General features: G+C 33.3%; 1 protein-coding gene across 1 annotated transcript in view; it reads right to left on the reverse strand.

The window, feature by feature from the left end:
• Positions 1–22,964, reverse strand: part of ANXA10 (annexin A10) — a 71,794-nt gene that overhangs the window by 20,934 nt on the left and 27,896 nt on the right. The window contains exons 4-6 of the mRNA XM_044681681.1: positions 20,908–21,021; positions 12,296–12,386; positions 10,808–10,887 (exon numbers count right to left, since the gene is read on the reverse strand). Of these exons, the coding sequence (XP_044537616.1) occupies positions 10,808–10,887; positions 12,296–12,386; positions 20,908–21,021 (285 nt within the window). The remainder of the gene's footprint in view (positions 1–10,807; positions 10,888–12,295; positions 12,387–20,907; positions 21,022–22,964) is intronic.

The raw sequence follows: 22,964 nt of genomic DNA on the forward strand, positions 1-22,964 counted from the left end.
TGGCTATCATTCATGAGATGATAGAAAATAAACTTTAGCATGAATAAGAACAGGGAGAAGACAGTAGATTATATTTTCTATTTCCCTTTTATTTCTAATTCTTTCCTTCTCTTTTCTTTTTATTTACTTCTTCTCTCTGTTTTTCCATTCATCTTGCCTTTCTTCTTGGAAAATACTATTCATCCAAATATTCAGAGATTAAAAAACAAAACAAAGCAATCAAACAGTGACCCTAAACTTTTAAAGAATAATCTGCTCATCCATTAGAACCGAATTAGTTTTTCAAGGGCACAAAAGAGTCGTCTCTATTTGATCTCATCCAGTTCACTAAATGACTTTTTGTTGCCTTAGGAGAATTTGATGGAATTAAACTGAAGCAAAAAGGCAACAAAACTAATGAAGCAGCATAGCAATAAAATACAAAAAAAAAAAATCAAAATTGGGAACCTTGTATTGTCCATTGGGAATAGGTTATAAAATTAGAAAGTATAGGGAATATTAAAGAAATAGAACTTTCACTGGAAAAGAAAATGAGGGGTCCAATAATATCAGATTTTAAGAAATAATAAATTCATGTAGGACATATGACTATAGATTTAGACTCCAACTCTTACATTTTATAGAGAGTGAAACCAAGTCCACAAGGGGCGAGGTAGTTACTTGAGGTTTCAAGGGTAATTAGTATCCGTGGCAGGATGTGAACTCAGGTCCTCTGACTTAACTAGTAGTGGTCTTTTCACTCTGGCACATTTTCTTCTCAATATGTGATTTGTCAGGGGGAAAAAAAAGAGATTACCTCGTGTTTATATAGCAAAAGTAAAGAACAACCACTGGACAGCCCAAGTACTTCACTATAGTCTATGAAATATTTGAAGATTGATAGGAATGTCACCAACCTTTTGGGTATAGGCTTTTTGAAAGACTTATGAAAAGATATGGATAAGGATGAAGAAGCATGGATGGACTTTGAGTAGAAGTGGTAGATAAAATACTGGATTCATTGACAACTGAAGTATGAAAAAATAAAATGCAAACTTTAATTTGCTCCTTTTTTCAGGTCCCAGTAATTACTCTTATTTTAGACATTTTATTCAAAGCCCATCTTTGGGATCAAGGGAGTAGATATTACTTCTAACTGAATATTGGAGGAAAACAAAGATTGTTAAACACAATGATAATAATACCTGGCATTTACATAACGTCTTAAAGTTTGCAAAAAATTTAATATATTATCTCATTTGAACCTTTCAACAAAGCTTGGGAAGTAGGTGCTATTATTATTTTCATTTTACTGATGAGGAAGTTGAAGTAAATGGCAATTAAATGATTTGTCAGGCTTATGGATTTAATGAGGCTGGATTTTAACTCAAGTCTTCCTGTCTCTTGGTCCTGGGCTCAGTCTGTTATACCACCTAGCTGTTTGTAAAGACACTTCCCAGTATATCAAGAGCATATTCTCAGTTGTTACTATTCCCTTTATTTCGGACACTCATCATTAATTTATAGAATAACATATTACTTGTATGACTTTTTATTGGCATTGTTGGATAGAAGAATCATAAAGTTTGATAGAAAATATCACAAAGGCTGATAGAAAAGTTAGGTTATCACTTAATGTTGAATTTATTTTAAAAAAGCTCTATACAAGTGCATGATATTTTGTATAATTTAATGTTTTAGAAGATTCATGACATCATCAGTGAGGATATTCCCATTAAGCATGCATACCATTCTTTTTAATTTGTGCTTCCTCATATTATTCTGTTCTACACACCAAGGACTGGGGATTATTACAGAACTGAGGGGTCCTAGCTCTAACGTTTATTTAGGCCAATCACTAAAAACCTTCCTAGATGATCGCTTGAGAGAAAGATTAAGTCCCCGATCCATGATGACATAAAAAGTAAATATCAGAAGTGGCATCTGAAGCCAGGTCTTAATGACTTTGAAGGCAGCATTTAAAGTATAATGCTGGGGACAGCTGAGTGGCTCTATAGTTAGAGAACCAGGCCTAGAGACAGGAGGTCCTGGGTTAAAATTTGACCTCTGACACTTCTTAGCTATGTGACCTTGGGCAAGTCACTTAACCCCTATTGCCTAGCCCTCACCGTGCTTCTGTTTTAGAATCAATACACAATTTAGAACCAATAATATTTATTTTAAGGCAGAAGGTTGGGGTTTTAAAAAAATAAAGTACTATGTCATACTGCTTCCCTAAATTCTTTTCTGTGTCATCTCTTACATTTTCCATTGAAATGCCATCCAATGAGCTATTAACCTTCCTTTTTTTTTCTTTTACTACTTCATGTGTCCCAGGAGAGCATCTGAATTACCCATTATTCCTAACTCTTGCTACCTGATTGACTCTCCCCCTTTTCTAAGCATAGGATTAAAGAATCATAATCCTAAAGCTATAAGGAAACTCAGAGATCAATGGATGCAACTCCATAATTTTACAGATTAGGAAATCAAGTCCTAGGGAGATTAAGTGACTTGCTCAAAGCAAGAAAATGAAGTCTACTTCCAAGGAAGTATGATATATACTTTCTATGATGCCTCAATGATATGTACTTTGCATCCCTTCCTTTCATGCACATCCTTAGTAGCATGCAGTTCACTTCTTGTGCCTAGGATCAATCTTTCTATTGCCTTTTGATCATTTACAATTCCATTTGCTATTGATTTGCTATTGTTTTAAAGTTTAGTTATGTCTTGAATCATAATTAGGGAATGGATAATTAAGGACCTAATCTCTATATTTGTGACTTAAAACAGGTTCTTCCCATCTTCCTAATTTCCTCCATAGCAAACTCAAGTTAATTGGTGAAAAATCTAGCTATGTTTTTTTAAACTGGGTTTAATATCCTTAATAATTATGCTTCCTGGATTCAAACCTGAGCACAGTTTGGAAGATCTAGAGTCTTATGTTCCAGTAACTTTAAAGACAGTTCCAAAAAACATAAATTTGTCTCTAAACTAACAAGATCTGATTTGGGAGCATTGCATTATAGAAGATGGTTAAGTTTTTTCTTTCCAACTTTAATGATGCTTGAAAGATTCCAATCAGCCCAATCACGAGGCTCTCCTCAATCTCATGAGGCATTTAATAATTGGTTACCTCAGCAGTACTTTTTTAAAAGGTTGTTTATCCTTGGTTGACAATTACTCTGCCATAAAAGTGAAAGAAAGAATTAAAAGTCAGTATTGCTTGGCAAGTGTTAGAATAATTAGTTTGCTTTTCCTGTCTAGCAAATATGCTAATTCCCACCTTAATTGTATTCTCCAGAATTTGTGTCAAGCAAAATATGAAGATTTTAGTCACAACATTCATACATCAGAGGGACCTGCACTGAAATGCCTGTGAATGTCCAAGTGGGAATCTCTGCCAAATGAGAAAAATGGAAAATGGAAGAATAACAATCTGTGCCTTAAAATTATAATAGGCTTTTCTAAGAGAAATAATTCATTCTTATTATTCCTTTTCCGCACTCCAAGTTACTGCTACTGATTCACTTTGTTTGCTCTTCTCTCAACACACAAACCAGCTGCTGAGAATACAAATAACTCTGGATAATCTTCCTTCTCTCTTATGTAAAATACTACTATTTGTTTTCGCTTAATTTTTGGAGATAGGTTTCCATTTAAAGGGCATTGAATTGATGTAGGTAGAGAAAAAGATAGAAATTGGGGAAAATACAAAATCCTTTTTAGTTGGCATTAGGAATATTGCTTACATATAAGGGGTTTTAAAAGGCCACCTTAAAGCCAAGAGAAATCAACATCCATTTAACCCCCATTTACATAGAATGTCTGGGGAACATGCAATCTCATCACTGAATTTTATATTTAATCAAGTCACTAACATTGGATTTCTGATTTTCAAACAATTTTTATGTATAAAGGAAATTGTTTAATGGGAAGAGTGGTCATTCACAGGGCACTTCAGGGTTTTGCTGTATCTTGGTCATCAATGTACTAATAATTAGATCATAGTTCTAGATCAGTGAGGAACCTCAGAAGCTATTTGAATCCAATTAGTAGTCAGATGAGAAAACTGGACCTTTGGGGGTTTAAATGCCTTGCCTCATATCATATAAGTTGTAATTTTGAGAAGCAGAAATAAGCCTGAATCCTTAGAATTCATGGAAAGGGCTTGTTCTACTCTACTGTCATTTTATTGGGGAAGGGAGATATCGTGCTCTAGATCTCACCATTATTCTAATTCTAATATCTCTACCTTTGAAAATTTAACTTTCAAACTACAATTCTCTGGCCTTACCACCATTTGAACATGTTTGCTCCCACTGATCTTAATTTTTGTTTTTACTCTCATCACGTTTGATCCTCTTCATTTTTCTTCAATCCATTACTCCTATTCTAGTGTTATTTTCCCATCTGCCTAGTCCTAAACCTCTCTTCAACTTCTAAGCAAATCATTTCCTTAGTGCCTCGGATTCTACCTTTTAGCCTTGACTTTCCACTGTTTCTATTCCAATCCTACTGGGTAACCCTACCATCTGTTTTCTCCATTTTTACTCTAAATCAGCCAAGTGCTGCTAGAGAAAGTCAAGAAATCTCTTTGACTGGTATCTGTTACAAATTTATTCTATTTAAATTCAATTAGGCCTTCGTTGTTGCATGGTGATACATTTATTAGTCTCTTAATGATGCCCTATTACTTCCTCCAGGGAAGATGTCCAAGCTTATTAAGTATCTCTCTTCACTCCACCAACAGTGCTACCAGGGATAATCTCACACCCTCTGTTACTAGGAGAATTGAAGGTGCCAAACAGCTTGCTTTCATTTGTCTCTTCACATCCATACATTATACTTCTTATTCATTCAATCCCTTTCTTTTTAGAGCAAAGGGTAGATCTTTCCAAAGTCAAATTCTTCCCCTAAGTCCTTTATGCTATCACTTCTTGTTTCCTCTGAGATATTGCTCTATCAATTCCACTCTCTCCTGAATCTTTAGTCATGCCTGGTTTATTGCCTTTTACCCTCTGATATAAAAAATGTTCAGGTTTCTGCTATACTGAATTTAAAACAAAAGTAAACAAAGAAAAAAGCAACAATACAAATCAATGAACATTCCTTTGTGCCAGCTAACCCTGTCAATTTGCTCTGCCTACCCACTACTTTCAATGCCAAATTTTTAGGAGAATAGCACACACTTGGTGCCTCTTATTCATTATAGTCTTTCTACTCTTCAATTCTTTGTAGTCTAATATCCACCCTATCCATACATTGCAACTCCATTTTCAAATGGTCTGCCAATCAAATAGGACTGAAGTATTTAGAGTGCGAAGTAGATTTAGAGATCATCTAATTCAACTCCCCTCCCCATTGTATAAATGGAGTGACTAAGGCTTATGAAGATAAAGTGACTTGCCTAAGGTCACGCAACTTGTAATGTTAACTATCATTATATCCAATATAAACATAGTTATATAAAACTAATATTATGATTATTGACAAGGTAATTAATAGAATAACTATGAATATAAATGTTAATTAAATCATTTATGATTATATTATATGTAATATACTAATTATATTACCTTATATGCATGTTATATAATTAAATCTAAAAGAACTAACATGAAATACATAAACAGTTATTTATTTTTATGTTGAACTAGTTCAAATACATTATGTTATAATTGGTTTATACTTTATAGTTACATATATAAGTAGAGTGTGCAGTGGATATAATTAGTAAGTGATATATAATTAATATATAATATAATACATATAATTAATGATATAATTATAGTAGAAAAAGTTGGCATTTCAGTGTGGATTCATTGAAATAAAATCCAGTACCTTTTCCACTTCTTTATATTACCTCTTTTTTTCTCTCAATTCTAAAATTTCTTTTCCTCTCTATTAACTGTATTTTTGACTCTATTTAATCTATACTATAATTTGATGTTCACTCTTCTCTTGGTTTATATGACAATATTCTTTCCTAAATTTCCTTTTCTCCTATCACAACTACAAAGCATATATTAAAGCTTTTTTTTGCCAATTTTTCTTCTATCTGTACTCATATTTGTGGAGAACTAAAAGACTGTTTTATACTCTCTCTCTCTCTCTCTCTCTCTCTCTCTCTCTCTCTCTCTCTCTCTCTCTCTCTCTCTCTCTCTCTCTCTCCCTCCTCTTAATCCCTCCCTTCATAATCTGGCTCCAATCCTGCTTTTTAATTTTGTGTATAATTACTTCCCTTCATTTGTCTTCATGTATTTTAAATAGCATATCAAAGCAACTTTGCTTCTTTGCTTTTCCATGAACATATCCCACCACTTTCTGCTTCCACATTTTTTTTCATGTATTCTATGATTGGAATGATTTCTCCAGACCCTACATTATGCAAGTTGTACATAGCAAGTATTTAATAAGAACTTGTTGAACTGATAGTGTATGTGAAGGGGTGTGTGTGTGTGTGTGTGTGTGTGTGTGTATCTCTATATGTCTGTGTATGTATAAAAGGTGTTTTATAGAATATAGAGCTAGAACTCATCTGATGCCTTCATTTTATACATAGAAAAATAGAAGCTCAGTGATATTCTTACACTCAGCAGCAAATAGCAAAGCTATGACTAGAACTCAGGTTCTCTTTGTCCAAATCTACATGAATCCCATTATATATGATAAATTTTAGAAAGTTATGCCAATTTAATTAAAAGAATAAGGGCTTATAAACTTGATTGTTTGACTTTCAACAAATCATTTAACTCCAAAGTGCCCCAGGCAGCTTCTTATGACCATAAATTGTTGAGCATGTGTCAGTCTGTATTAGTGGAGGGAGATTTCTCTTTGGGGGTTCATTATGTGATTGGATTCATGAGTTCAGTTAAAAAAATCTAAAAATTACAGCAGGATCTTGACTTAATTTGTGGAATCTATTTTTAGTGCACTTCTTTTCCCCTTTCTAATCTTTCCCTTGTTTTAAACTAATTATTTCTCCTTATTCAATCCTGCTCCTTTCTGACTTCTAGCTGTATGGATAGTACATCTGATTTTTTTATTTTACTTTGTAATGTGACAAAAGAATGGAATACAGCAGTATGATTTGATTATTAAAAGCTTAATTAGAAGTGGCAAACTGCATCACGATCTGCAGTTAGAAACCAGAAAATATGCCATCAAGAGGGTGCGAACTTTGGATTACATCTTTCATTCTATTTCTAGTGTCATAAAAGAAATATGGGGCTGAGTGATAATTTAGTTAGGTAGATTTGAAATTAATTGGATAACTGGACCCAATGTGTAATTAATGATTCAATGTCAGCTTCTAGGAAGATGATGAGTTCTAAGTTCAACTAATTGATCTATGGACAAACTCATTTCTTCCCACTTTGCCAGCAAAAATAACATGAAACATTTATATACTTTGCAGAAAGCTAGTTAATGATGATGATGATGATAATAATAATAATAATAATAATAATAATAATCTTTCAAAAAATCAAGAAAGGAAGGAAGGAAGAAATTAAAGTAAAGAAGGATAAAAAATAAAGGTTTCTATTTTATATTCCCACCGGGGACTTGAAGGAGATTTAAAAAGTGTTATGATTCTTTATATACACATTATATATAATGTGTGTGTGTGTGTGTGTATGTGTGTATGCCCAGGGTCACACAGCTAGGAAGTGTCTCAGGTCAGATTTGAACCCAGGATGTCCCATCTCCAGGCCTGGTTCTCTATTCACTGAACCACTTTACTGCCCCTGATTCTTTATATATAGAAATTAATCTAAATGCAAGTATTTTAAAAACAACTAAAATTGTTTCTGTGATTTGTTCTTTCACTAAATTATTTTGGAGAATCATATTATTTAATTTCCAATTAGTTTTTGGTTTGCCTCTCCATGTATTCTTACTAATAACTATTTTTATTGCATTATGATCCGAGAAGGTTACATTTATTATTTCTGCTTTTTTGCATTTGTTTGCCATGTTTCTATGCCCTATTACATGGTCTATCTTTGTGAATATTCCATGTGCTGCTGAAAAGAAGGTGTATTCCTTTTTGTTCCTATTTATTTTTCTCCATATATGTATTAACTCTAATTTTTCTAGGGTTTTATTCACCTCTCTTTTCTCTTATTTATTTTTTGGTTTGATTTATCTAGAACTGATAGGGGAAGGTTGAGGTCCCCCACTAGTATGGTTTTGCTATCTATTTCATCCTTGAGCTCCACTAGCTTCTCCTTTAGAAATTTGGAAGCTATACTGTTTGGTGCATACATATTGAGTACTGATATTTCTTCCTTGTTTATACTACCTTTTACTAGGATATAGTTACCTTCTCTATCTCTTTTAACCTTATCTATTTTTACTTTGGCTCTATTAGAGATCATGATAGCCACCCCTGCCTTCTTTTTCTCATTTGAAGCCCAAAAGATTTTGCTCCATCCTCTCATTTTCACTCTATGTCTGTCTTTCTGTCTCATGTGTGTTTCTTGTAGACAACATATGGTAGGATTTTGGTTTCTAATCCCCTCTGCTATTTGCTTCCATTTTATGGCCCAGTTCATCCCATTCACATTCAGATTCAATTTATAATTATCAACTATGCATTCCCAGACATTTAGATTCTCTCTCCTAGGCCTGTCCTTTCTTCTTTCACTGTTTCCTTTTATACCAGTGTTTTGTTTTTAATCAGTTCCTATAATCCCCTCCCTTGTTGTACTTCCCTTTTTACCTGCTCCCTTCTTATTCTCCTCTTATTATTCTTTAAAGCCCCACGGAGCTCCCCCCCAAGCCCTCTCCCTCCCTAGTATTGCTTCCCACCCTACCGGTCCCTTTGTTACCCTTCTACTTCTCTATAGCACGTGAATCACTTCTCTGCCCCAATGGATCAAAATCCACTATTTGACAAAAACTACTGGGAAAATTGGAAAACAATATGGGAGAGATTAGGTTTAGATAGACATCTCACATCCTACAACAAGATAAATACAGAATGGGTGAAAGACTTGAATATAAAGAAGGAAACTGTAAGTAAATTAAGTGAACACCAAATAGTATACTTGTCAGATCACTGGGAAAGGAAAGAATTTAAAGCCAAACGAGAATTAGAAAAAAATACAAAATGTAAAATAAATAATTTTGATTTTATTAAATTAAAAAGTTTTTGTACAAACAAAAACAATGCAACCAAAATCAGAAGGGAAACAACAAACTGGAAAAAAAATCTTTATATCAAAAAATTCTGACAGAGGTCTAATTACTCAAATATATGAATTAAATCAATGGTATAAAAAATCAAGCCATTCCCCAATTGATAAATGGTCAAGGGACATGAATAGATAATTTTCAGATAAAGAAATCAAAAGTATCAATAAGCACATGAGAAAGTGTTCTAGATCTCTTATAATTAGAGAAATACAAATCAAAACAACTCTGAGGTACCTCACACTTAGCAGATTGGCTAAAATGATAGCAGGGGAGAGTAATGAATGCTGGAGGGGATGTTGCCAAATTGGGACGTTAATGCACTGCTGGTGGAGTTGTGAACTGACCCAACCATTCTGGCTGGCAATTTGGAACTATGCTCAAAGGGCTATAAAACAATGCCTGCCCTTTGATCCAGCCATACCGTTGCTGGGTTTGTACCCCAAAGAGATCATAGATAAACAGACTTGTACAAAAATATTTATAGCTGCACTCTTTGTGGTGGCAAAAAACTGGAAAGAGAGGGTATGCCCTTCAATTGGGGAATGGCTGAACAAATTGTGGTCTATGTTGGTGATGGTGCTCAAAGGAATAATAAACTGGAGGAATTCCATGTGAACTGGAAAGACCTCCAGGAATTGATGCAGAGTGAAAGGAGCAGAGCCAGAAGAACATTGTACACAGAGACTGATACACTGTGGTAAAATTGAATGTAATGGACTTCTGTACTAGCAGAAATGCAATTACCCAGGACAATTCTGAGGGATTTATGGAAAAGAACGTTGCCCACATTCAGAGGAACAACTACAGGAGAGGAAACACAGAAGAAAAACAACTGCTTGAGCACTTGGGTTGCTGAGGACATGATTTGATGTGTAGACCCGAAAGTACCACACCAATGTAACTATCAATAATATGTAAATAAGTCTTGACTGACCACACATGTTAAAACCAGTGGAAATGAGAGTTAGCAATGTGCGGGTGGGGGGGAGTTTGAGTTTGAGGGGGTGAAGGGTAAAGTAAACATGAATTATGTAACCATGAAAAATTTTTCTAAAAATAAGAAATTAATCCCAAACAAAAATAAAATAAAATAAAATAAAACACCAAAGAAATAACTCTAATAATAATTGCTACATGTGCAAAGCATTTTGCAAATATTATCTCATTTTTCTTCACAATGTCTTAGAAATATTATAAGTACACTTTTTCTTAAAGATGAGGAAATTGAGGCATAAAGAGATTAGGGAACTGACAGTGAATAAGTATCCTAAACCAAATTTAAACCCTAATTTTCCTGATTCCCGTTCTAGTGCATTATCAATTGTATCATCTCCAAACTGTAGTCATTTGTATCAATGTTTAATTTAGAATTACCAATAAAAATGAAAGTTAAAAAGTCTTCACAATTGCATATTAGGCCTTTATAGAGCTTTAAATGGAAATTTCTTAATCTTTTGGGGGAATTATCTTCCTCTCTATATGAAATAATCCCTTTGAATTTGGTTGAGTGTTGAATAACCGGTTGGAAAGTAGTGTTTTCTAGTTTAATAGTGAACATGATTTCATCTGTACTCATGTTTCTAAACAATGTATTTCGTTTTGGGGTTTGGGATTACAGTACCTGAACCAGATTCATAAGTGTGTCTCTGAAGTGTCCAGAAGTCTCAGAGCAAATGTCTTGCTGAAGGTCACTGTTGTATTCTGGGGAAGAAAAAGCCTGTGTTTAAAAGGAATGATTTATAACAGGTTTATACATGTCATGTGCTTAGAATACTCTAGTGATAATTCTCTAGAAGCTGCAGGTTCAAAGCTCAGGAAATACATCTTGGGTCTTGACATTTATCTGTCTTTTAATACCTACTCCTCAGAAGTCATTATTAAGTATCACAGCAAAAAAACAACCTGATGACTTCTCTGGCTCACTCATAATCTCTTCACAGGCATAGATAAACACTACTGGCAGATATTTCATAAAGGCTTATTTCAGACTTAAAAGGAACTCAGTTATTTTTTTAATTCAAGGAAACAGAGAAGCCATTGCCTGCTATATATTATTCCTGCAAATACCTGCAATGTATTCTATTGTTTTTAATTCTTCAATGATAGCACCTCCTAAAATATCATTGAAAAAAATTCATTATATATACACATACATACAAATAGACAAATATATGCTTATAATATATATGTGTATGTATATATAAACATACATAAGCAAGTGTGTTTATACATATGTGCATACACAATACATTTATACATATCTATATATCTATACACAAGCACACTGTAGTGTCTTGAATGTCTATGACATTCAGTTTCATATCAGATATATATGTACATATATATATATGAATATGGTAGGTTCCATGCCATTCAAGCTTATTGGAAATAAAAATGTCACATTTCTGTGTAGAAACTTGTAGAAAATGTTATCTTTGGGTCAATTGGGGTGACACATCGATTATAACTCTTTAAAGAACCAAAATAATTAATGTAACCTTGCAGAAAATTATTAAAATAAAAAGGAAAAGAATTTCATTGATATGGATCCTTTTATTGGTTACTATCATTGTAGAATTAATTAGACAAATGGATAAATTTCCCTCCATTTAAACTATGCAGAAACCATCTCTTTTCTCTTTGTATATCATGTGAACATATACCAGTGAGATCATATTTCTATGTGACTTGTTCATTGTCATAGGTAATAAGTAGTGGTTAGGATTTGAACTCAGATCAATTAGGTTGAAATATGCTGTACCACTCTGTCTCATAAGAATAAATTGCCTCAGGATGTCAGAAACTGTCTTTTAAGTTTCCTGACTTGAGAAGAATTTGCCTTTGAGACACTTTCTATTCCAAGATAATAAAAAAATTAGCCTACTTCTTCATGGGGCCAAGTCATGTTTGTGCTACCATCATACATTAATATTGTTTTAGAATTCATTCTCAAAATATATAAAGGAATAATGTTCTATGGAATATTCCATACACATAACACATGGCAAGTAGTTTTTGACTTGATCTAAACTGGAGTTTGTATTTGCTTTATTTACAACAAAGTCTGATATGCACAGGAAACTATTAGTGTATTATATCTTAGCATTACGCAAATAGTATGCTTCTTTCATCTGGAAAATTTCTCCATTTGTTCTTGATGCTAATATATCAATGAGGCAATTTTCTTCTGTGCCAGCTCCCTAGAAGTATAAAGAGAGAGAGAGAGAGAGAGAGAGAGAGAGAGAGAGAGAGAGAGAGAGAGAGAGACTCTGGATTAAAAATTCAGAAGGCATTTAAATAAGGAGATATTTACATAGAATTGAATGATAAATGCTTATCACTCCAATAACATTATGAGTTTCTTTTTGATTGATGCTAAAAGTAGAAGACTGAGATCATTGAGCTAAAGGATATTTGCATTGTGGAAATAATGTAAATCAGTACTAGTAGCTGAATAAACTTGATTTGTAGAGCTAGAATTCTGGGAACTAACTCTGAGAGAGACACTAAGGAGCTTCTGGCCCAGAATCTGGTGACCTCTAAGATTATGTGTATGTCTCTGGCTTGAGTGGATTCAATTCAATTTAATTCAATTTTATAAGCTTTTATTCAGTTCTTCCAGCTGCCATGTGAAAGTCACTGTGCTAGGTGCTTAGTATACAAAGCCAAAAAATAAAAGATCAAATACAAAGTTGAATAGTTATAAATTCAAAAATTAGACTTGTAAGAGACTTAGATGTCATCAAATACAGCCTTTTTTCTTATGGATGAGGAACTGAGTCTTGGTTTAAGTAGTTTGTCCACCCTTGGTCACTCAATTAGTTAGTGTCTGAGATAGGAATCAAACTCAAGTCTTCATCACCCTAAGCTTAGCCCATTCCCATTATACCCGGCTGTCTTAAAGAGCTTATTATCTTATTCTGACCTGGATAGATCTCAGATCATTTTTTGATGATTCAAGGATTAGAATAATTTTTAAAAATGGTATTTTCTCCTTACATTGACCAACCACAATGCCTGTTAGTGATTATTTATAAAGGATATGTTGATTGGCTTTGGAGACAGTAACATATAAGTTCTTTCAAGGGATGGTTTTTTTTCCCCTTCTCATGGAGGATCACCTTTTCTCAGATAACTAAGTTGAAATAGAAAAATTGATTGCATCAGATTACAGCACAAAACAGAGAATATTATAGAATTTGAGAATTCAGAGTGTAAAGGGTGCAGCATGAGATATCATTGAGACCTGTATGTCAAAGTCAAATAGAAATGGGGCCAATAATCCATATATAATGATTCCTGAAAGCACCTATTGATTTAGTTTTAAAATGTGATATTATCTATGTCATTGTATTTTTATTTTATTTATTTTGACCTTTCTTAATAATATTTTAATTCTGTATGTGCTGCACTCTAGAGTTTAGCCTCTCATCTAGCCTCGTATCCTGTTTTTTTTAAAAACATATGAGTAAATTGAGCCTCAGAATAATTATAACTTGTCTACAACCATACAAGTAGTAAGAAGCTCTGAGGAAATTCCAACTCAGTCAGCCCTCTCACACTAAAGCATCAACCTACAACAGAATTGTAGTAGCAACTACTAAAACTAAGATCTAATTGTCCAGGTATTCTTTTTTTAAGATAGTAATTGAGCCAGGACAATTCTAGGGTAAGCATGCTTTAGGTACATAGATCAAAGTAGATAGAATAGTTCTTCTCAGGCTATGTAAAGGATTTAATTCAATGGAAGAAATTATCAGTTTTATCTGTTTTACTATAGTCAACTAGATATAAAGATAAGCTTATTAGTGTCTAGCTGTGTTAGTTAAAATTTCCAGGCTATCACTGGGGCTAGATAGTTTATTTTAAAATTGATTCAAACATTAATATTTGCTAGAAAAAGTCTTTCCATCCTTGCTGTTGAAATTTCAGTACATTAAATTTTTTTAATTTTTTTTTTATTAACCAGAACTATAACTAAGGTCTCTGGGGGTAATGAAAAAAATCAATCCTAGTCAACCACATTTTGCCCCTAATTAATTGTGATCAATCTATGGTGGTAATAATAATAATAATAATAATAATAATAATAATAATAGCATTTATTCAGTACGCTAAAAATTTCAAAATATGAAATTTTTTTTCCTATAAAATGAGTAAGTTCTGATTTTGAGTACCTACTGTATATTAGTTTTTCTGAACTATCCCACTCTTTGTTTTAAGAGTTTTGGACAATATTTTATAAATATGACTAGATGAGAATCTGAGATCCTACTGTTATGGGGAATTTCTCCCTTAAAGGAATTATTTATTTAAATGCAGATTATTGGAGGAGGAGCCAAGATGGCAGTTTAGTAGCAACAAAAATGGAACCCACTTTAACTTCAAACCAATCTTTAAAAAATGCCTCAAAACAAAAAGAATCAAAAACCAACAGCAAGACGGAGTGAGGGGACTCTCCCACTGAACACAACTTCAAAGGTAGGCAGACAGAGCTAATTTTCACAGGATAAGGGCAAACCAGAAGCAAAACTGTACAAAGATGAATCTTAGTAGACCACCCCTCCAGCTTCTGTACCAGGTTATGAGCCTGGACATAGGCTTCCAGCTTCCCAGGACCCTGACTACACCAATAACAGAGCATCCCACAACCTGGACCAACCCCTTGAAGTCCCAGAGCCTGACACCAAGTGAGGCCCCCAAAGTCCATAGCACTTGGTCCTTTCAAGCCTACTTCTTGGTGAAGACCTAGCCCCAGGGCAAAGTAGCTCAGAGTCCTATATTACTGCAAATTATCAGCCAAGGAGGTAGAATCATTAGCTTTCAGAACTCCCAGTCCATAGGCAAAAAGGCTGGGAAAATGAATGAACTGTGATAGAAACACCTAACTCTAAAAAATTACTGTGGAGGAAAATAGCAAAATACAGAGTTAAAAGGGATGGTGAGATTGAAGCAACCACATGTAAAACTTCAAAGTAAAATGGAAATTGGTCTCAGGCATTGGAAGAACTCAAAAAGGAAATAAAGATCAAATAAGACAGCTTGAAGAAAAATGGAAAAAAGATATGAAAGTAATACAAATAGAAAATAGCTTAAAAATCAAAATTGGTCAACTAGAAAAAGAGATAAAAATGAAATAAAGTAAAAAGGTTCTTCAGAAACAGAATTGACCAACTGGAAAATGAGGTGATAAGAGATCAATGAAAGTAGGATACACCAAATGAAAAAAGTGAGGTGAGTAAATAGGAGCTAATAACTTCATGAGCCATGAAGAAAAAATAAAACAAAATGAAAATAATGAAATAATAGAATAATATATTATGGATTTCATTGCAAAGATAACTCACCTGAAAATTGCATCCAGGAAAGAAAATTTAAGAATTATTGAACTACATGAAAGTCATGATTTAAAATAAAAGCTAGACATCATATTACAGGAAATTATCCAAGAAAACTACCCTTATATTCTTGATCTAGAGGGCAAAATGGAAATTGAAGGAAATTTCCAAATGACAACTCTTAGGAATGTAATAGTTAAGTTCAAGAGCTTCCAGAACAAGAATAATATATTGCAAGCAGACAGGAAGAAATAACTCAAATAAGAATTCCCATTAGGATCTGGCAGCTTCCACACAGAATGACTAGAAGGCTTGGAATATGATATTCTGGAAGTCAAGGGAACTGGGTTTGTAACCAAGAATCAACCTATTCATCAGAACTAACTATATTCTTTCAGGGAAAAGCATATTCATTTAATAAAATAGAAGAATGCCAAACATTCCTGAAGAAAAGACCAAAATTAAATTGAAAACTTTATGTCCAAATACAAAATTCAAGAGACTCATTAACAGGTAATTAAGAAGAAGGGCTTCAAAAATGGCAAATTGTTTATATCCCTATATGGATAGATGATATCTATAATTCCTAAAATTATTTATCATTATCATAGTAGTGAGAAGAATTATATATAGATAGAGGGTGTGGTAGTAAGCTGTTTAGGGTGATGTGCAAAAAAATATAGGGGTGAAAAGAAGATTGTATTAAGAGAAATAGTAAGAGAGAAGTAAAATGGGGTAAACTATATCACATAAAAAGGCACAGGGGTGGAAATTATTTCAGTGGGGGGAGGATGAAGGTGTTGACATGTAATACTTAAAACTTTCTCCCACTGGAATTGGCTCAGTGAGAGGAAGAATAGCTAGATCCACTGGGGTATAGAATCCTACCTTACCCTATAGAGCAGGGGTTGGCAATGTATGGCACTTGAGCCATATCTGGCTCTTTTGAGTACCAGATATGGCTCTTTCTGCAGGAGCCATAAAGTCAATTTTTTTCAGGTGCTGTTTCAGGAGTGCGCACTGTTAGCACTATACGGCTCTCACAAAATTACATTTAAAAAAATGTGGCATTTATGGCTCTCATGGCCAAAAAGTTTGCCGACCCCTGCTATAGAGAATTAGAAAGGGAATAAAAAAGAGATTGTAGGAAGGAGAGTAATATAAGAGAGCAGTAGTGGTGGGGAGTTATTATAAGACTATATAGAGAAGTAGAAGGAGAATAAGAAGGGTGGTGGTGGGAAGGAAAGTAATATAAGGGAGGAGAAATGGGGAGAATGATTAAAAGCAAAACATTGGTGTGGAGGGAAAGAATGGAAGGAGAAAGGGCAGGATAAAAAGAGGAGGGCTGAGGGGAATACACAGTTGGTAATCATAACTGTGAATCCAAATGGGATGAAATCACCCATAAAATGGAAGCTGATAGTAGACTGTATTAACAACCAGAATCCTATCACATGTTTGTTATAAGAAACACATTTGAGGCAGGTAGACTCATGCAGAGTAAACTAAGGGCCTGGAGCAGAATATATTGGGCTTCAAGTGAGACAAAAAAAGGAGTAGCAATCATGATCTCAATCAAAGCTAAAGCAAAAATAAATCTTATTAAAATTTAAGGAAGGTAATTACATTATGATAAAAGGTAGTATAGACAATGACTATTCTTAACATATATGCACCAAATGGTATAGCATCCAGATTTTTAAAGGAGAAATTAAAGGAGCTTAAGGAGGAATAGACAAACTATCCTAGTGGGGGGCCTCAACCTTCTCATCAGAGCCAAATAAATCTAATCAAAAAATAAATAAGAAATGAGTAAATGAAGTGAATGAAAATTTAGAAAAGTTAGATTTATTAGACATCTGGAGAAAACTGAATAGGGATCAAAAAGAAAGTACTGTCTTTTCAGCAGCATATGATACATAAACAAAGATCAACCATGTACTAGAGCATAAAAACTTCACAACAAAATGCAAAAATATCAGAAACAAATGCAACTTTTCAGATCATAATGCATTAAAATTATAATCATTGTGTTCATGAAAAGGCAAATTAAAAATTAATTGGAAACTAAGTAATCTAATTCTTCAAAATCAGTGGGCCAAATAACAAAGCAAAGAAACAGTCATTGAATTCATTGAAGAGAATGATAATGAGGAAACAATATATCAAAATGTATGGGAAATTTATATCTCTGAGGAGAAATTAATAAAATGGAAAGTAAAACAACTATTGAACTAATAAATAAGAGTAGGAACTGGTTCTTTGAGAAAATAAAAAAAGTAAAGAAGAGAATCAAATTACCAGTATCAAAAATGAAAAAGGTGATTTCCTCTCTAATGAAGAAGAAATTAAATTAAGCATAAGGAGATATTTTGCCCAATAATACTATATAAATTTGATAATGTAGGTGAAATGGATGAATATTTACAAAAATATAAATTACCTAGATTTACAAATAAGGAAAAAGTATATTTAAATAATCCCATCTCAGAAAAAAGAAATTGAACAAGCCATCATGTCTAGTACCAGATGGATTCACAAGTGGATTCTAGCAAGCATTTAAAGAACAACTAATCCCAATACCAGACAAACTACTTGGCAAAATAAGCAAAGAAGGAGTCCTACCAAATTCTTTTCATTGCAAAAATATGGTATTTATACTTAAGCCAGGAGGATCAAGAACAGAAAAAGAAAATTACAGACCAATTTCCCTAATGAACATTAATGCAAAAATTTTAAATAAAACACTAGCAAAGAAATTATAGCAATATATCACAGGGATTATTCACTATATCAGGTGGGAATGCAAAGCTAGTTTAATATTAGGAAAATTATTAGCATAATTGACTATATCAATAATCAAACTAATAGAAGTCACACGATTATCTAAATAGATGCAGAAAAATACAATGCCCATTCCTGTTTAAAAAACAAACATTAGAAAGCATAGGAATAAAATAGTCTTTCCTTGCTTAAAATAATAAGTAGTACTTATTATGAACTGATTCAACTATTCTGGAGGGCAATTTGGAATTATGCCCAAAGGGCTTTAAAAGAATGCATGCCCTTCGATTCATTAATCCTACTATTTTGTCTCTATTCCAAAGAGATTTTTAAAAAAATGGGAAAGGGGCTGTTCATACAAAAATGTTTATAGTTGCTCTTTTTGTGGTGGTGAAGATTTGGAAACTAAAGGAATGTCCCTCAATTGAGGAATGTCTAAACAAATTGCAGTATGTGATGGTGATGGAAAACTATTTTGTTATAAGGAATAATGAACAGAATGATCTCAGAAAGAGCTTGAAAGACCTTTGTGAACTGATGCAGATTGAAATAAGCAGATCCATTAAAAAAAAGCATTGTACACAGAAACAGCAATATTGTGGAACAATCAAATGCAATAAACTTTGCTACTAAAAGCTATGCAATAATCCAGAAAAAATTTTGAGGGACACATGAAACAGAATGCTATCAACCTTCAGAGAAAGAACTGTTAGAGTAAGAATGCAGATGGAAGGATATGATTTCTCATTTCTTTATTTGGGTATATGTTTTAGGATTTTGGTTTTATAAGATTATTCACTTAAAAAATGAATCATATGGAAACAGGTTTTGTTTGATGATACATATATAATCCAGATTGAATATGCATGCCAGTTTTGGGAAGGGGAAGAGGGGAAGGAAGAGAGACAATTTGGACTATATAATTTTGGAAAACTCATGGAAATTTGATAATAAGATTAAAAAAAAAGATGTAAAAAAAAAAGAGATGGGAGATTCTGACTTCAAATTTGGCCTTGGATTCTTCATGCCTGTGTGATCCTGGCCAAGTCACTCAATCCCCATTGCCTAGCGCTTATCAATCTTCTGCTTGGAACCAATGCATAGTGGTGATTCTGGGATGGAAGGTAAGAGTTTTCTAATAAACAAACAAACAAACAAATAAATGAATGAATGTTGAATGAGAGAATGGTGGAGCTGAAATTAGGAGAATATTAGCTCTTGCCTTGCCTTACCTTTATCTTTATCTCCCTAGTCCTTTGGATTTAGCTTCTTCCTGAATCCCTCCTAATTCTAATGGCTTTCCTCTACTGTTTATCTCCAATTTATCCTGTTTATACCTTATTTGTACCTAACCATTTACCTGTTGTCTCTCCTATTAGACTATGAACTCCTTGAGGACAGAGTCTGTCTTTGATCTTTTTCTGTATCCTGAGTATTTAGCAAAGTGTCTGACATATAGTAGGTGCTTAATAAATGCTTATTGACTTTTTGACTTAAAAAATAATAAAATCAGATTGTTTAAAAATGATTTAAAGGGAGTCATTTGATAATATAAAGACTTGACTTGCCAGAGTTTGTAGTTTGAGAGAGAGAGAGAGAGAGAGAGAGAGAGAGAGAGGGAGAGAGAGAGAGAGAGAGAGAGTTGAACCAAGGCCTTCTTATCCAGCAATCTGACCACTACTCATTGACTTTCTATTTTATTTACTATTAATATTTTTTAGGAAATACTTAGCAATTCTTTCTGTTCCTTGCAATCACAATCCATTAATCCATTACCTGGCACATGGTATGACTTAATAAAAGTTAATTGATTGTTTGGAATAGTGACCAATAAAATATTAAGATCATAAATTAATGGTAAGTTTATATTTAATTGATCAAACTTGATTCAAGATCTATTTTATAGGTCTTAGACAAATCTCTCTAAGGTAGACAGAATTGACATGGATTTTAACAAAACAAAAAGTGGTTCTAAATGTGGGGAAGATTTTAATGATGTTTATTTTGGCCATCAGTGATAACTACTAACTGGTCTTATCCCATATGCCTTCTGCTCACAGACTGTGATAATCTCCTCTGTCAATAGGAAAGATTTCATAAATCTTGTGAGTGTTTAAGTACAGGTTTTAAAAGTAAGAAGGAATGCACAATCTCTGAACAATAGCAGCAACAACAAAACCTTAATTGTTAATTCATTTAGATGACTTTCTTATAAGGAAAGAACTCAGTTCTTCAAAATGGAAATTCAGATACATGGGAAAGTATATTATTTCATAAAGGAGAAACTTAAGGTCTTATCAAAATAAAAAGAAAACATGGCATAAACATTTCTTCTCTGATTCTGTTTTCTATTTGTTCTTGATGTACTAAAGTGATTACCAACAATTTTAAGAGCAGAATATTACTTCTCTCCTTGATATGACAAAAATATAAATAATGTTGTACAATGCATTTCTCATTTCTCATTACAGCTCATTTAAAGATGATGTTTCCAGGAATTGAGGGTTATGTTAAATGTCAGAGATAAGAGATATAAATGTGACTATAGGGGAACAGTATTTGAGGATAGTTTCCAGGGTTTGGGGGATTGGAGAAGTACCTTCATGGCATGCCAGAGCTCATGAGCATCAAATGATGGTGGTGGATACATCAGACCCACCATGACTTCCTTAAAATGTCCTGAAAGATTTTCTTTCAGATCTTCAATCAAATTCTACAAAAAAAGAAAACAAACCAGTAAGTCCATATGATGACCATGTCAGGGCATATCCTTGTCAGAGGTATCATGGTTTGAGGAATCCAGAGGATGTGGGTTCAAGTTCTGCCACTGATACTGTGTATATTAATTAATCTCTCTGAGCAGTAGGTAAACTTTAAGATTGTAATTTGCAGAAAAAATTGCTGATAAGCATTGACTGGGAATGGATCTTAGTTTTATTGGCACAAAGATATAAAGCTAGGAGGGACTTGAGATACCACAACTTGTCTAACTCACTCATTTTACAGATGAGGAAGCTGAGGTCTAAATAAGTTAAAATAACTCATTTGTGCTCATAGAAGTAATAAATGTTCAAAACAGTTTTTGAAACAGGTTCTCTTTCTCTAAATACAAAGTAATTCCACCAGCATACTCTTGTATTAGACCAAAAATCTTTGACCTTCTCTCTACGCATAAAAACATGGAAGAGTGGATAATACATTTTAAAACTGCAAATATTACCTCATTGGCACTTCTTCCACAATGTAGGCATGTTCCTTTTGGAAAATGTGTCTGATTTGGGAACAAAGAAATTAATAGATCTTGTCCTCCTAAGAACTTCAAATTTCAAGATTTTGGCTGAGTGAATTTACTCTATTTCCTCATGAAAAAAAATATTTTAGCACATGCAACAATACATAGACTGTATAACATTCTACCTTCTTCCATCCAAACCTTTCAAACACACACTGCCTTTGTCTCACTAAAAATATGAATAGAAGTTGAAAACTAAGTATACTTTACTTGAACTTGCTAATATGATTGCTCTCCTGGTGTCCTTGATTGCCTGGTTGGTGCTTTAAGAAATATTATTCTTCAACAAAAATAATTATTTCATTGTGATAATAATGATGCTTAGCAGAAGGGGCTGATTTCTCTATTGGCCAAAAGCTGAGGTTACTATTTGTGATTTTTAAAATAATCTTTTAAGCATTTCTGAAACTGACTGCTACATTATTACTGTAATGCAGTGATTACCAAAATGGGGTGCCACCACCCCCTGGTGGGTGCTGCAGTGATCCAGGAGGTGGTGATGGCCACAGGTGCATTTATCTTTCCTATTAATTGCTATTAATATTAAAAAAATAATTTCCAGGGGGCTAAGTAACATTTTTTCTGAAAAGGGGGCAGTAGGCCAAAAAAGTATGGGAACCACTGCTGTAATGCATAAAAGAGCAATGAAGGCAAAAAATTATGTTTTCCTAAAAGCGAGCTTGCTGGGTTTTCTTTTTTTTTTAAAATATGAGATTAAAAAATGTTTTCCAAATTACAAAAGAACAAAAATTGATATGACTCTTCATTCTCAGTCTTCAAAGCTATATTAATAGCAGAAATCCATATTACAAATATATACATATATGTAAAACTCGTAGCTTACCTAACTTGTGTAAGATTATTAGAAAATAATTATAAATCAATTCTCCTGGTTCAGACTGGCCAAAATGTGTAAGATAAACATTTCATCCTTCTTAATATAACCAGTGTATTAGTTCAAATTTGTTCTGGCCACATATATTAAGAATTCTAAGAGATACACAAAGGCATAAGGGCTTTAAGAATTAAGTAAGAATAATCATAAGTTGAATTCTTCTCAGTGTCACTAGGTAAAACTATTATATACTTTTGTGTTTCATTTTAAGTAAAAAATATTTTATTAACTAGCTACATATTACTGATATGAGGATACTGTGGCTTGTATTTTTCTGAACAATTGTTACTTCAAGATTTCTGTCTTGTCTTTTTAAATCATCAAAATATCTTAGGAAATGTACTATGTTGATAACTATGGATCGAATAAATTAAGACACTAAGAACTACAATAAAGCACTCATAACTTACAAAACATTGAGAACTACAAAGATGGAAAAATAGGGGCTGAGAAAGTATTGAGGTTACTG

Source organism: Gracilinanus agilis, chromosome 6 (genome assembly GCF_016433145.1).
Source record: "Gracilinanus agilis isolate LMUSP501 chromosome 6, AgileGrace, whole genome shotgun sequence".
NCBI classification, from domain to species: domain Eukaryota; kingdom Metazoa; phylum Chordata; class Mammalia; order Didelphimorphia; family Didelphidae; genus Gracilinanus; species Gracilinanus agilis.